Genomic DNA, 14848 nt, shown 5'->3' with positions numbered 1-14848 from the left:
CCCAAATGATGACATATCCACATGAATATAATTGTGTTCCCGGAAAAGTTTATTGAAGTTTTGTATAGATAGAAATGGAGAAGGTACATAATTCCATAATAAGAAAGAGCATAACACAATTACAGAGTGTGCACTGTAAACAACAGTCGTGATTGCATAATGCATATAAGACATTTTATTGTCAATCTACACAGAAAAATGGCAACTATAGAATTGACTGTCATGGCAATAAGAGTGTCATACTGTTTCTGGTTCCCTCAGTCTATTTGGCAAAATGTCTCCAACTGTACTTTACCTTCCTCCATCCATGAATACATCTGACATTACATGCGATCAGGTTGATGCCTGCTATTCCAATCAAAAATCAGTCATCGCTTATAACATACATCACAAATACTAAAAATAAAATAGCCACTGGGCACGCACTGGTTGAATCAATGTTGTTTCAATGAAATTAAGTTGAATCAACGTTGAATTGACGTCTGTGTCCACTGGGTAGTTTCATGTTCCCCTTGGAACAATAAAACAAATAAAAAGCTGGGATATCCTTGAAGTGTCTTTGGCATCCATTAAAAATGAGGATATCAAGTTTTGAGTATGCGGCATTACAAGGATATTGTGGGGTTTTTCCCACTGAAAAGTACTGACATATACGACTTCTAAAAAAAAATGTCATGCCGGTGATTCGATCCTCTAAGGATGATGATGTACTTCCAAATTACAACAGCACTTTGCCTTCTTTCTCAGCAGAGAAAATCATTTTGACCCAAACTCCATACCAACACCCCCATTGCCTATTCCTGAAACACAGGCCCCAAAATGGCTTCCAAAAGGAACGTTGAAAATATGACAAGGCAATTGTGAAAATTGGCACAAGATGTAAAACAAAAACTTTAGGAAGTTTCCTTCCTATCCAATAGGAGGCCGCATCAAAATTCCCTGCCGTCTTCCTCTATGTTGTGGCGCCATGTGAGTAGAGTTGTCTCCCTCTGTTTCTAAGGTCACAGGCAATGCTTTGGCACATGATCCCCATATTAAATGTTGTAAACATTACTCAAGTTTTTTTTTTAATCCATGGATCTCTGCAGTGCAGAGAGGAAGAGCCAGAGAAAGGCACTTCTGAAATTACATTAGTGTAGTCTGGTGCAATAACATCAGTGAGTCCATCATCTTTAGGCAAACATGGTCAGGGTGATCCACTGTAGACAGAGAGGAGGGGGAGAGGTAGAGAGAGATGCAGCGAGAGTACAGAGGGGGAGAGAGCACATAGTCACTTTAATAACTCTACCTACATGTACATATTACCTCAACTAACCGGTGCCCCCGCACATTGACTCTGTACCGGTACCCCCCTGTATATAGTCTCGCTATTGTTATTTTACTGCTGCTCTTTAATTATTTGTTACTTTTATTTCTTATTCTTATCTGTATTTTTTTTAACTGCATTGTTGGTTAGGGGCTCGTAAGTAAGCATTTCACTGTAAGGTGCTACACCTGTTGTATTCGGTACATGTGACAAATAAAATTTGATATGATTTGATTTGACTTTTACGTCATCAGAACTTTGCTCATAATGAATAGTGACATAAGAATCACATAACAAGCAACCCCTTTCAACTGTGTAGGCTAGCTTTGACTGAGACAACACTCTTATACTCCGATCAACTGAACAACAACAAAACGTAACAGATGAGAGATAGATATGGACCTGGAAGAAGTTGAGTTCTATGACTCCATCAGAATCTGTGTCCATCGTCTTGAAGGTTTCTGTAGGTACAGAAGTGTTACGAAAGTCAGTTAAAAATGTAAAGCACCCATATGAATATGACATTCACTATTCTGAACATTTGGGCTCAAGATCATACATCATTGGCCAATCTGAAACATCAGTGTAAAATATACCTTATACAGGACATCGTATGGATGATGGATAACGTCGATCTATACGCTGACTCGGTGAGTGAGTTTATAAGGAAGTGCATTGGAGATGTTGTACCCACTGTGACTATTAAAACCTACCCTAACCAGAAACTGTGGATGGATGGCGGCATTCGCGCAAAATTGAAGGACCGAACCACCGCATTTAACCATGGAAAGAGGTCTGGGAATATGGCCGAATATAAACAGTGAAGTTATTCCCTCTGCAAGGCAATCAAACAAGTGAAATGCCGGTACAGGGACAAAGTGGAGTCGCAATTCAACGGCTCAGACACAAGACGTAGTCTCACGGACTACAAAAAGAAAACCAGCCACGTCACGGCCACTGACGTCACGCTTCCAGACAAACTAAACACCTTCTTTTCCCGCTTTTCCCGGATAATACAGTGCCACCGTCGTGGCCTGATAACAAGGACTGCACCCCCCCCCCCTCTCCTTCTCCGTGGCCGACATGAGTAAAACATTTAAACGTGTTTACCCTCTCAAGACTACTGGCCCAGGCGGCATACCTAGCCGCGTCCTCAGAGCATGCGCAGATCAGCTGGCTGGTGTATTTACGGACATATTCAATCGCTCCCTATCCCAGTCTGCTGTCCCCACATGCTTCAAGATGGCCACCATTGTTCCTGTACCCAAGAAGGGTACAGGAATAACTAAATGACTAGTAGCACCCCGTAGCACTCACTTCTGTCATCATGAAGTGCTTTGAGAGACTGGTCAAGAATCATATCATCTCCACCATACCAGCCACCCTAGACTCACTTCAGTTTGCATACCGCCCTAATAGGTCCACAGACGATGAAATCGCCATCACACTGCACACTGCCCTATCCCATCTGGAGAAGAGGAATACCTATGTAAGAATGCTGTTCATTGACTACAGCTCACCATTCAACATCATAGTACCATCGTCAAGCAGCTCATCATCAAGCTGGAGGCCCTGGGTCTCAACCCCGCCCTGTGCAATTGGGTCCTGGACTTTCTGACGGGCTGCTCCCAGGTGGTGAAGGTAGGAAACAACATCTCTACTTCATTGACCCTCAACACTGGGGCCCCACCAGGGTGGGTGCCCAGCCCCGTCCTGTACTTCATGTTCACCCACGACTGCGTAGCCGGCCATACATGCCTCCAACTCAATCATCAAGTTTGCAGATGACACAACAGTAGTGGGCTTGATTACCAACAATGATGAGACAGCCTACAGGGAGGAAGTGAGGGCACTCGGAGTGTGGTGTAAGGAAAACAACCTCTCACTCAACGTCAACAAAACAAAGGAGATGATCGTGGACTTCAGGAAACAGCAGAGGGAGCACCCCCCCCCTATCCACATCGAAGGGACAGTAGTGGAGTGGAGAAGGTGGAAAGTTTTAAGTTCCTCAGCGTACACATCACAGACAAACTGAAATGGTCCACCCACACAGACAGTGTGGTGAACCTCAGGAGGCTGAAGAAATTTGGCTTGGCACTCAAAACCCTGACAAACTTTAACAGATGCATAATCGAGAGCATCCTGTCGGGCTGTATCACAGCCTGGTTTGGCAACTGCACCGCCCTCAACCGCAAGGCTCTCCAGAGGGTGGTACGGTCTGCACAACGCATCTCCAGGGGCAAACTACCTGCCCTCCATGACACCTACAGCACCCGATGTCACAGGAAGGCCAAAAAGATCATCAAGGACAACAACCACCTGAGCCACTGCCCGTTCACCCCGCTTCCATCCAGAAGGCTAGGTCAGTACAGGTGTATCAAAGCTGGGACCGAGTGACTGAAAAACAGCTTCTATCTCAAGGCCATCAGACTGCTAAACAGCCATCACTAGCACTGGCCACTTAAATAATGGATAACTAGTCACTTTGAACAATGCCACTTTAAATAGTGGTACTTTAATAATGTTTACATATCTTACATTACTCATATCACATGTATATACTGTATTTTATACCACCTACTGCCCCTTGCCTATGCCGCTCGGCCATCGCTCATCTATATATTTATATATAGATATTCTCATTCACCCCTTTAGATTTGTGTGTATTAGGTCAGTTTTGGGGGAATTGTTAGATTACTTGTTAGATATTACTGCATTGCACTGTCAGAACTAGAAGCACAAGCATTTCGCTACACTCGCATTAACATCTGCTATCCATGTGTATGTGACCAATACGATGTGATCTGATTTGACTGCACTCACTGAACATGGTCTCCAGCCGAACCAGGCAGGTAACAAAGTTGTCAAAGTCAACTGTCAGGTCAGCCTCAGTGTAGCGCAGAATGATCAGCTGGAACAGGTGGTTCGTCAGCTTGAAACCTGATGACACAGACAGAAAAATGACAAAGGCAGGAACCATTTAAAATGGGTTTAAACCAGCCAGATATGCTTTCATAGAGAACAATGGGTCAAACGTATGAATTTCTATTTTCAGTTATTGTCGGTGTCCTTACTGTGGCTAAATAAAAGTAGTGATGATGCACTACAAAAAAAAATGATTGAGGTTTAACTTCTCTAGGATAGGGGGCAGCATTTTCACATTTGGATGACAAGCATACCCAAATTCAACTGCCAGCTACTCATCCCCAGAAGATAAGATATGCATATTATTAGTAGATTTGGATAGAAAACACGGTTTGAATCATGTCTGTGAGTATAACAGAACTTATTTAGCAGGCGAAACCCCGAGGACAAACCATTCAGATGGTTTTTTTTTTGAGGTCACTCTCTTTTCAATGGATTTTCATTGGGAATCCAGATTTCTAATTGACCTTCTTGCAGTTCCTACCGCTTCCACTGGACGTCAACAGTCTTGAGAAATTGGTTGAGGGTTTTACCTTTGTGTAATGAAGAAGTAGCCCTGTTCAGAACGAGAGTCGAGTGAAGTGTACTTTTTATTTGAGGCGGGTAACCAGAAAGCATGCTACAGTTTGTTTTAATCCTGTATTGAACACAGATCATCCCGTCTTCAATTTTATCGATTATTTACGTAAAAAATACCTAAAGTTGTATTACAAAAGTAGTTTGAAATGTTTTGACAAAGTTTACAGGTAACCTTTGAGATATTTTGTAGCCACATTTGAGCAAGTTGGAACCGGTGTTTTTCTAGATCAAAAGCACCAAACAAATGGACATTTTGGATATATATCGACGGAATTAATCAAACAAAAGGACAATTTGTGATGTTTATGGGACATATTGGAGTGCCAACAACAGAAGCTCGTCAAAGGTAAGGCATGAATTATATTTTTATTTCTGCGTTTTGTGTCGCGCCTGCAGGGTTGAAATATGCTTCTCTCTCTTTGTTTACAATGTTGCTATCCTCAGAAAATAGCATCGTTTGCTTTCGCCGAAAAGCCTATTTGAATTCTGACATGTTGGCTGGATTCACAACCAGTGTAGCTTTAATTTGGTATCTTTCATGTGTGATTTAATGAAAGTTAGATTTTTATAGTATTTTATTAGAATTTGGCGCGCTGCTTTTTCTCGGGCTTTTGGCCAAGTGAGACAGTAGCGTCCCGCCTAAACTCAGATTTTGGGATATAAATATGAACTTTACCGAACAAAACATACATGTATTGTGTAACATGAAGTCCTATGAGTGTCATCTGATGAAGATCATCAAAGGTTAGTGATTCATTTTAACTCTATTTCTGCTTTTTGTTACTCCTCTCTTTGGCTGGAAAAATGGCTGTGTTTTTCTGTGGCTATGTACTGACCTAACATAATCGCAAGGTGTGCTTTCGCCGTAAATCCTTTTTGAAATCAGACACCTTGGCTGGATTAACGAGAAGTTTATCTTTAAAATGGTGTATAATACTTGTATGTTTGAGGAATTTTAATTATGAGATTTCTGTTGTTTTGAATTTGGCGCCCTGCAATTTCACTGGCTGTTGGTTAGGTGGGACGCTACTGTCCCACATATCCCAGAGAAGTTAAGGGAAAGAGGTACTGTACCTGCCGCCTCTAGGGCCATCCTCATCTCATAGGAACTCATGGTGCCTGACTTGTCCAGGTCATACTGACGGAATACAGTCTGGTGGAGGGATGGAGACAGAGAGAGAGAGAGACAAGGAGAGAAAGAGAGACAGAGCGAGAGAGAGAGGGAGATGAGGCAGAGAGAGAGAGACAAGGAGAGAGAGACAGAGACAAGGAGAGACAGAGAGAGAGAGAGAGAGAGGCAAAGGCAGAGAGGGACAGAGATTGCGAGAGAAACGAGTGAAATGCTCTACCGAGACTGAACATGGAACTAATGACGAGAGCGATGGCTCAGTTCAAGTGAATGAAGTAAGTGAATAGGAGAACAGGATTTTCAGCTCGGCTCACCAGGTATCGTTTAATCTTCTCCCACAGCACGTGGAACTCGGCCAGTCCCAGTTTACCACTACCATCAGTCTGAAGGACACGGTCAAGGAACCCTGTTCATACAGACAGTCACAGAGAAAGAGAGACCAGACAGAGAGACCAGACAGACGCCGAAAGACCAGACAGATGGGACTAGTACTGTATAAAGAATTGATTGAAGTACACCAAGGATACATCCATCAGGTTGATCATAGTGCGACAAGCTTCTGGTCCAAATCCATCTGTCTTCAGATCTTTGTCTGTATGTGTGTGTGTGTGTGTGTGTGTGTGTGTGTGTGTGTGTGTGTGTGTGTGTGTGTGTGTGTGTGTGTGTGTGTGTGTGTGTGTGTGTGTGTGTGTGTGTGTGTGTGTGTGTGTGTGTGTGAGACAGAGAGACAGAGAACAAGAGATTTATACGCATCTGTAAAATACAAATCTGCCTGGAAGGACTGACAGTGTGGGTCTCAGGTCGAAGGATTGTGAAAGATCTCGAGTAGACTCACATATACAGAGATACAGTGCTTTCAGAACGTCTTCAGACATTTTTATAAATGATTTGCAAATTAAAAAAACACCTTTCCTAGTTAAATAAAGGTTCAATAAAAAACCTAAGTATTCAGACCCTTTTGCTATTAGACTCGAAATTGAGCTCAGGTGCATCCTGTTTCCATTGATCATCCTTGAGATGTTTCTACAACTTGATTGTTGTCCGCCTGTGGTAAATGTAATTGGTTGGGCATTATTTGGAAAGGCACACACCTGTCTATGTAAGGTCCCACAGTTGGGAGTGCATGTCAGAGCGAAAACCAAACCACGAGGTCGAAGGAATTGTCCATAGAGCTCCGAGACAGGATTGTGTCAAGGCACTGATCTGTGGAAGAGTACCAAAAAATGTGTGCAGCATTGAAAGGTCCCCAAGAACACAGTGGCCTCCATCATTCTTAAATGGAAGAAGTTTGGAACCACCAAGACTGTTCCTAGAGCTTTCCTAGAGCTGGCCGCCCGGCCAAACTGAGCAATCGGGGAAGAAGGACCTTGGTCAGGGAGGTGACCAAGAACCAAATGGTTACTCTGACAGAGCTCCAGAGTGCCTCTATGGAGATGGGAGAACCTTGCAGGACAACCATCTCTTCAGCACTCCACCAATCAGGCCTTTATGGTAGAGTGGCCAGACAAAAGCCACTCCTCAGTAAAAGGCACATGACAACCTACTTGCAGCTTGCCAAAATGCACCTAAATACTCTCAGACCATGAGAAACACGATTCTCTGGTCTGATGAAACCAAGATTGAACTCTTTGGCATGAATGCCAAGCATCACATCTAGAGGAAACCTGGCACCATACCTACAGTAAAGCATGGTGGTGGCAGCATCATTCTGTGGGGATGTTTTTTAGCGGCAGGGACTGGGAGACTAGTCAGGATCGAGGGAAAGATGAACGGAGCAAAATACAGAGAGACCCTTGATGAAAACCTGCTCCAGAGCACTCAGAACCTTAGACTGGAGCGAAGGATCACCTTCCAACAGGACAACAACCCTAAGCACACAGCCAAGACAACGCAGGAGTGGCTTCAGGACAAGTCTCTGAATGTCTGTAAATGTGATATTTCCGTTTTTAATTTATAATAAAGGTGCAAAAATAAAAAATAAACTGGTTTGCCTTTGTCATTATGGGGTATTTTGTGTAGATTCGTGAGGAGAAAAAAACGATTTCATCAATTTTAGAGTAAGGCTGTAACGTAACAAAATGTGGAAAAAGTCAAGAGGTCTGAATACTTTTCCGAATGCGCTGTATAAAGCACAATACTATGTTCTAATTCTATTCCTAGGGACTCACGCTTGCTGATGATCCTGTTGAGTATGGTCTGCAGCTCTGTGGCACTGATCTCCATGTCCTGTACACACAGAAACAGAACATGAGGAAATACTACATTTCCCATCAGCCCATTCGCCCTGCTGTCCCCTCACTTCCCCTCCCTAGTCTCCTCACCTCCCCAGCCAGCTGTCTGAACAGACTCTTGAAGCCAGCGTCAATCTGGCTCTCGTCCAGCTGAGACTGAAACAGAGATACAGAGGAACGTCAACTCTTCTTTCTTGTTGGTAGTACTGGTGTTGGCATGTTACAGTATGGGCTTGTTTATCAAACAGGGTTCTCCATGGTCTGCATCTGAAATGAAACCCTATTCCCCACATAGTGCACTACTTTTGACAAGAGCCCTAGTCAAACGTAACACACTATATGGGGAATAGGGTGCCATTTCAGCTCTTGTCTCTTCCCCTCACCTCTGCAGGAAGTTCAGCTGTGACGTCATCATCCAGCTCCCTATTACAGACAGAAAAGAACACTAGTATCAATGTCATTACATTAAATTCATTGCCTTTCTACCGTCCATAATCTCCATCCCCTCATATGTCCTGTTCACCACTCTGTTTCCCTATTACTCACTCTGAGTTAGCTGGTTTCTCAGAGAAGACCCTGAGGACAAAGTCTCCCTCCTTCTGGGGTTCGAAGGTGGAAGGGACGATGATGTACTCCCCGGCGGGCAGCTGGAAGCGAGAGCTCACCTCTCTCAGGTTGATGAAGAGCTCAGAGCGGGCGCTGGAACCGTGCGTCAGGAAGAAATCTCTCTTCAGGTGGATGCCTGATCTACCCACGTACTGAGAGGACAGAGAGAGCAGGGGGAAAATGCTGTGAGGTGAACTCACTAACCCCTGAACTCTAACCTCTAACCCCTGATCTGCCCACATACTAAGGACAGAGGGCAGGGGAAAGCAGTATGAGTGAGTTAGTTAAACTAGGTGAACCTAACCCATGTACTGATAGGATGGCGAGAAGGGAAAGCTCTGTGTGTGAATTTGTTTAATGACCTCTAACCCTTGACCTCTAACCCCTGTCACGCCCACATACTGAGAGGACAGAGACAAACGGAAAGCACCTCTGACCTCTAATCCCTGACTTTATGTCTATGCTACCATAGAAATTAGGAGAATGCTACCATGAGTCTCCATATGAGACAATTGGCTGTGAGCCTAAGCACAAGCTACATTGACCTTTGAGACATGCAGGTCAATATAGGCCTTTTGGCTACATTCCACTTCAGCTATGACACACTGTCCAACAGGTTTTTAATGCACTGTCCAACAGGTTCTTAATGCACTGTCCAACAGGTTCTTAATGCACTGTCCAACAGGTTCTTAATACACTGTCCAACAGGTTCTTAATGCACTGTCCAACAGGTTCTTAATGCACTGTCCAACAGGTTTTTAATGCACTGTCCAACAGGTTCTTAATGCACTGTCCAACAGGTTCTTAATGCACTGTCCAACAGGTTCTTAATGCACTGTCCAACAGGTTCTTAATGCACTGTCCAACAGGTTCTTAATGCACTGTCCAACAGGTTTTTAATGCACTGTCCAACAGGTTCTTAATGCACTGTCCAACAGGTTCTTAATGCACTGTCCAACAGGTTCTTAATGCACTGTCCAACAGGTTCTTAATGCACTGTCCAACAGGTTTTTAATGCACTGTCCAACAGGTTCTTAATGCACTGTCCAACAGGTTCTTAATGCACTGTCCAACAGGTTCTTAATGCACTGTCCAACAGGTTTTTAATGCACTGTCCAACAGGTTCTTAATGCACTGTCCAACAGGTTCTTAATGCACTGTCCAACAGGTTCTTAATGCACTGTCCAACAGGTTCTTAATGCACTGTCCAACAGGTTCTTAATGCACTGTCCAACAGGTTTTTAATGCACTGTCCAACAGGTTTTTAATGCACTGTCCAACAGGTTCTTAATGCACTGTCCAACAGGTTCTTAATGCACTGTCCAACAGGTTCTTAATGCACTGTCCAACAGGTTCTTAATGCACTGTCCAACAGGTTCTTAATGCACTGTCCAACAGGTTTTTAATGCACTGTCCAACAGGTTCTTAATGCACTGTCCAACAGGTTCTTAATGCACTGTCCAACAGGTTCTTAATGCACTGTCCAACAGGTTCTTAATGCACTGTCCAACAGGTTCTTAATGCACTGTCCAACAGGTTTTTAATGCACTGTCCAACAGGTTTTTAATGCACTGTCCAACAGGTTCTTAATGCACTGTCCAACAGGTTTTAATGCACTGTCCAACAGGTTCTTAATGCACTGTCCAACAGGTTCTTAATGCACTGTCCAACAGGTTCTTAATGCACTGTCCAACAGGTTCTTAATGCACTGTCCAACAGGTTCTTAATGCACTGTCCAACAGGTTCTTAATGCACTGTCCAACAGGTTCTTAATGCACTGTCCAACAGGTTCTTAATGCACTGTCCAACAGGTTCTTAATGCACTGTCCAACAGGTTCTTAATGCACTGTCCAACAGGTTCTTAATGCACTGTCCAACAGGTTTTTAATGCACTGTCCAATAGGTTTTTAATGCACTGTCCAACAGGTTCTTAATGCACTGTCCAACAGGTTCTTAATGCACTGTCCAACAGGTTTTTAATGCACTGTCCAACAGGTTCTTAATGCACTGTCCAACAGTTTCTTAATGCACTGTCCAACAGGTTTTTAATACACTGTCCAACAGGTTTTTAATACACTGTCCAACAGGTTTTTAATGCACTAAATATCTCTCAAATACAGTTATGCTGTCCATCAAGTGTTTCAATTATTACACAGTTACCTCACAACACAATGTAAAATAATACTGGCCAGCAGAAAATACATACCTCATTAGGAACCTGTAGAAAGACACAGAAAGACAAGAGTTAGATAGAAACATACAGTCAATTACTAGTTACTCAAAACACTGTCTTTGATGAACAATCGTACCGCCTTGCAAAATATGGGAAAAGAAGAAAACGTCTCTTGCCATAATCATAAAAGGGGCTGCATCAAATGTTTGATGTATTATAATAATTGATTATGCTTATGTTGTATTAATAGAAGGGGAAGGGTTATAAGACCCCTCCCCCTCCACATTTATAGGGTCCTAGACTACAGATGAACAATATATATATTCATTATAAGGTTATAATATTGTTCCACAGCCTTTTCTAGTCTCTGCCTCTTATAAAGAAACGGTCTGAGAGATGTGCGAATTATCGAAGTCATAGCAGGGGGTCTGTGAGAAAAGCGCCTGAAAGATAAACACAGAACCCTGCAGGGGAGTGAAAGAGATAAGAGACTAGTCAGACATGCCACTATAAATCAACTTGGGGGAGTGGACATTTACTGCTGAGCCTTTAGGTAACACTGAAACTCTTGTTTGTATAGCTGTGGATGCATGGGCTTGGTCTCATGAGTAGAAGGTAATGACGTAGGCAGTGACATCACAGGGGGTTGACTACAAGGATGATAAAAGCAACTTGGACTTTTCCTATTTTGCAGAACTTAGGAGAGACATCAGTTGTATGTGTGATGTTTGATCTTTGACTTCTGTCTACAGCTGTATTTTGATTCAAATTGTTATGATTTATAAGTGCACATTTTGAGCGTTCCTGGTTTGTTAAGTAAAAAATGGAGCACAGAAAAACGGAACCAAACATTTGGCGAGCTTGCCAGGAGGGAGTGAGTGCAACGCTGGTATGTAAAAGCACCGCCTCCCTCTTGTAATTATAAAAACAAAGGAACCTAAAATGTGCATGTATAAGTCAATGAATGTGTGGTAATTGTTGTATGTCAATGTGTGTTATATGTTATATGCATTAAGAACAGTAGCTCGCCTTCTTGCGTGTTGGGGGTGCTGGGGTAACTTCCGGAAGGGTACTCAAGAGTAGTTAGGGAGCAGAAGCTGTATCTAGCGTGAAAGTTCTGAAACAGGCGATAACCTATGGGGCACCCGGAAGATAGAAATAAACTGTTGTCTGTCCTTATGTGTTTGTTTGGTGTGAGTGAAATGTGCAGTGGATGGGGAGATAAACGAATCGAGAATTGGTTATTTGGTCTGAGAGCTGTTATAAGTGGATTTTTGATAAAGAGGAGGATGAGGAACAGTATATAGATAAAGGCATTCAATTGGAAGAGTATAAGAAAGGGATTTTTGGAAGTGAGGACGGCAGGAAGGAGTTCTGTCATTGTATAAGAAAAAGCGGGTATGATAAAGATAATACCTATAAGACGTATATTACCCTACACCCTGAGGAACTAGTAATACCCTCAACATATTTTGTATAAGTTGAAATAGAACCTATAATTACTTGTAGAAGGATAGTTAAGGAGCTTTTTAAGTGGAATTGGTGGAGAGGAGGTTGTGTTTTATGGACATATGAGAAGACAGAGGAGGAAATGGAGTTAAAACTGATACAACACCCACTGACCTTATTGAAAGTTAGATAATGGTAGGAAAGGCTAACATAGAAAGGCTAACATAGTACACCATTATCATTACGTGGCTGACTGTCAAATAAAACCAAACTGATGCTCGCCATGTCTGCAAAGGCCTGTAAAGGGTTTTTTATTAGGTAATGGCCCAATGGTGGAATAAAAAGTTAGGAGTAGGACAGAAGTTACTTGAATAAAAGATTGAACGTATTTGTTAGTGACACTTTTCTACCATAGGATAGTATAGGAAATGTACAGCCCTTAGTATACCAATAAAAGTATTACAAGGAAGTTGAGTTCTGTAGAGATTTCCATAGAAGATTACTTTGTGACGCTACCGTCCAATAATATATTACTGTTACTCTACACCCTTAAGATATAATATTAGGAATTGAAGTCTAGCATGCGGTTGTCTATGTGAGGCCCGTGTGTGAAATATATTTGAGTTTAGTAGAACCATTTACTATAGCCTGGAGTATGTGAGAGTAGAATTAGGATTTCAGTATCACCCACTGTTGTTTAAAAGGACTGAAAGGAGATAGAGAAGAATTTATATAGGCATATTCATACATATTACACCGCAACACCTCGTAAATGGCGAATCCGATGGTCTCCATGTCCTTGCCCTCCTTGCGTTTCTTTCTCCGGTCCTTCTGCATCAGCGCCACCAGGAAGCTGCAATCTGATTGGCCGGCTGTGTCGGGGTGCTGCAAGGCGATCTTGAATTGTGGGTTGATCCAGAATGTGGCTAAGGATTGTGGGGGGGAAAGTTATCAGAAGACATTTTCTAATCAACTGTGTACCACTTCTTTATATCCTCCCTCCCTCCTTACCGGGGAAGTTCCTGCAGCCCCCGGCCGTGCTGCCCCTCCTCCACTCCCCCTGGTAGACGGCTGAGCTCCACTTCTTCTGCTGGTTGGCCTCCAGGGCGTCTGCTGTGAGGTTACAGATCTCCAGACGCGTAAACTCACGCAGGAAGTCGCTGAATGACATCCTGAGAGGAGGGATGGAGAGAGCGAGAGGTGGAAAGGGAGGGAGAAGGGGAGAAGAAGGGACAGTCTGTTGTGTATATGATGCAATAACTCACACATACTCTCGAGTATCATACCCAGAGGCCATCAGGCTTGGTGACACAAATACACACTCCCGCACACTCACCAGAACTCTCCGTCCTCGCTGCGGTTCTGGAGTCGCCCTCTGACTGACCGGTCCACGCTCTCCCACTCTCTGGAGCTAAAATATTTGCAAATGAAAATACATTACCGACTGTATTCCATATCAAAAGGGATAGAAAACCACTCTCACTAGTTACACAGTATGATATGTAATATGACACCTGCAGTATCACTCTCACTAGTTATATGATAGGCAATATGAGATATATATGTATAACAGTGTTTCCTTCTCTTACTTGTCACTCCAGGCACCAGTCCACTCTATCTCTCCCCAGGGGTTGCGGATGCGGACCAGTTTGGTCATATTCCCCCTGTACACCACCTGATGGAGAGGGATACTGCATTACACACATGTATAGTAGCTGGGAAAATGGCCACCCTTCTGTCAATCCAAATTTGATTGCTGTACAGGTAAAGGTAAACACATTTGTATTCGTTTTAATGCTGTCTTTTGTGTCCGACTGTTCAGAACTCCACCAACACATGATGCAATTGGGGGAAGTGACCCCTTAGTGCCACTCAAACCAGAGCAGTCATTGGCTCACCTCGTCGACCCCGGTCACTGAGTAGGCGTGACCTTTCACCAGCTTCTTAAAGGTCACAGCCTCCATGTCCTGACTACCGGTGATCTGGGGACAGAAGACAAAGTCAGAGTAAGCGTTTCACTGTACTGTTTACACCTGCTGTATCCGGGTGCACGTGGCAACCTTTGACTTGATTTGATTTGAGAGGCTACACACACAGGGACTCTTGACACACTGTTACGTGTTCCAGTCAGGGACATGATATGACAAAGTCTGTGAAAAGGATGACGTCTGTGAAACATCCTGGTTTTAGCACCGCGTTAAGCTTATTAAAATAGGCAGTGTTTTCTATGACATAATCGAACACATAATCTGAGTACTGACGTCTATGGAGCAGCCCAGCAGCGATCCTCTCTCCACGGCCCGGCTGATGATACTGTAGAGGTCAGAGGGCGCTTTCCTCAGCTCATACATCTCCGTTACCCCTCCTGTGAAGTCCTCAAAACCCTCGGATGTGCTGCCTCCCGACAGGGCCTCGTAACAGCCATGCAGCCTGCAACGAGGGTAGACAAT

At 43.4% G+C, this 14848-nt stretch overlaps 1 protein-coding gene across 4 annotated transcripts in view; it reads right to left on the bottom strand.

Moving 5' to 3' along the window:
- Positions 1-26: 26 nt before the first annotated feature.
- Positions 27-14848, bottom strand: part of LOC120049771 (calpain-1 catalytic subunit-like) — a 33369-nt gene continuing 18547 nt past the window's right edge. For 3 of the 4 annotated variants that reach the window (XM_038996177.1, XM_038996178.1, XM_038996179.1), the window contains exons 6-22: positions 14660-14828; positions 14297-14380; positions 13988-14073; positions 13735-13809; positions 13410-13570; positions 13164-13324; positions 10983-10994; positions 8717-8928; positions 8554-8593; positions 8261-8326; positions 8108-8165; positions 6467-6531; positions 6254-6322; positions 5885-5963; positions 4130-4246; positions 1709-1767; positions 27-1199 (exon numbers count right to left, since the gene is read on the bottom strand). In XM_038996177.1, the coding sequence (XP_038852105.1) occupies positions 1173-1199; positions 1709-1767; positions 4130-4246; positions 5885-5963; positions 6254-6322; positions 6467-6531; positions 8108-8165; positions 8261-8326; positions 8554-8593; positions 8717-8928; positions 10983-10994; positions 13164-13324; positions 13410-13570; positions 13735-13809; positions 13988-14073; positions 14297-14380; positions 14660-14828 (1540 nt within the window). In that variant the 3' untranslated portion in view covers positions 27-1172. Of the gene's footprint in view, positions 1200-1708; positions 1768-4129; positions 4247-5884; positions 5964-6253; positions 6346-6466; positions 6532-8107; positions 8166-8260; positions 8327-8553; positions 8594-8716; positions 8929-10982; positions 10995-13163; positions 13325-13409; positions 13571-13734; positions 13810-13987; positions 14074-14296; positions 14381-14659; positions 14829-14848 lie in introns of all 4 variants that reach the window. The other variant, XM_038996180.1, reaches the window with a different exon arrangement.

Source organism: Salvelinus namaycush, chromosome 6 (genome assembly GCF_016432855.1).
Source record: "Salvelinus namaycush isolate Seneca chromosome 6, SaNama_1.0, whole genome shotgun sequence".
Classification (NCBI taxonomy): Eukaryota; Metazoa; Chordata; class Actinopteri; order Salmoniformes; family Salmonidae; genus Salvelinus; species Salvelinus namaycush.
This window is presented reverse-complemented; position numbering and strand designations above follow the sequence as displayed.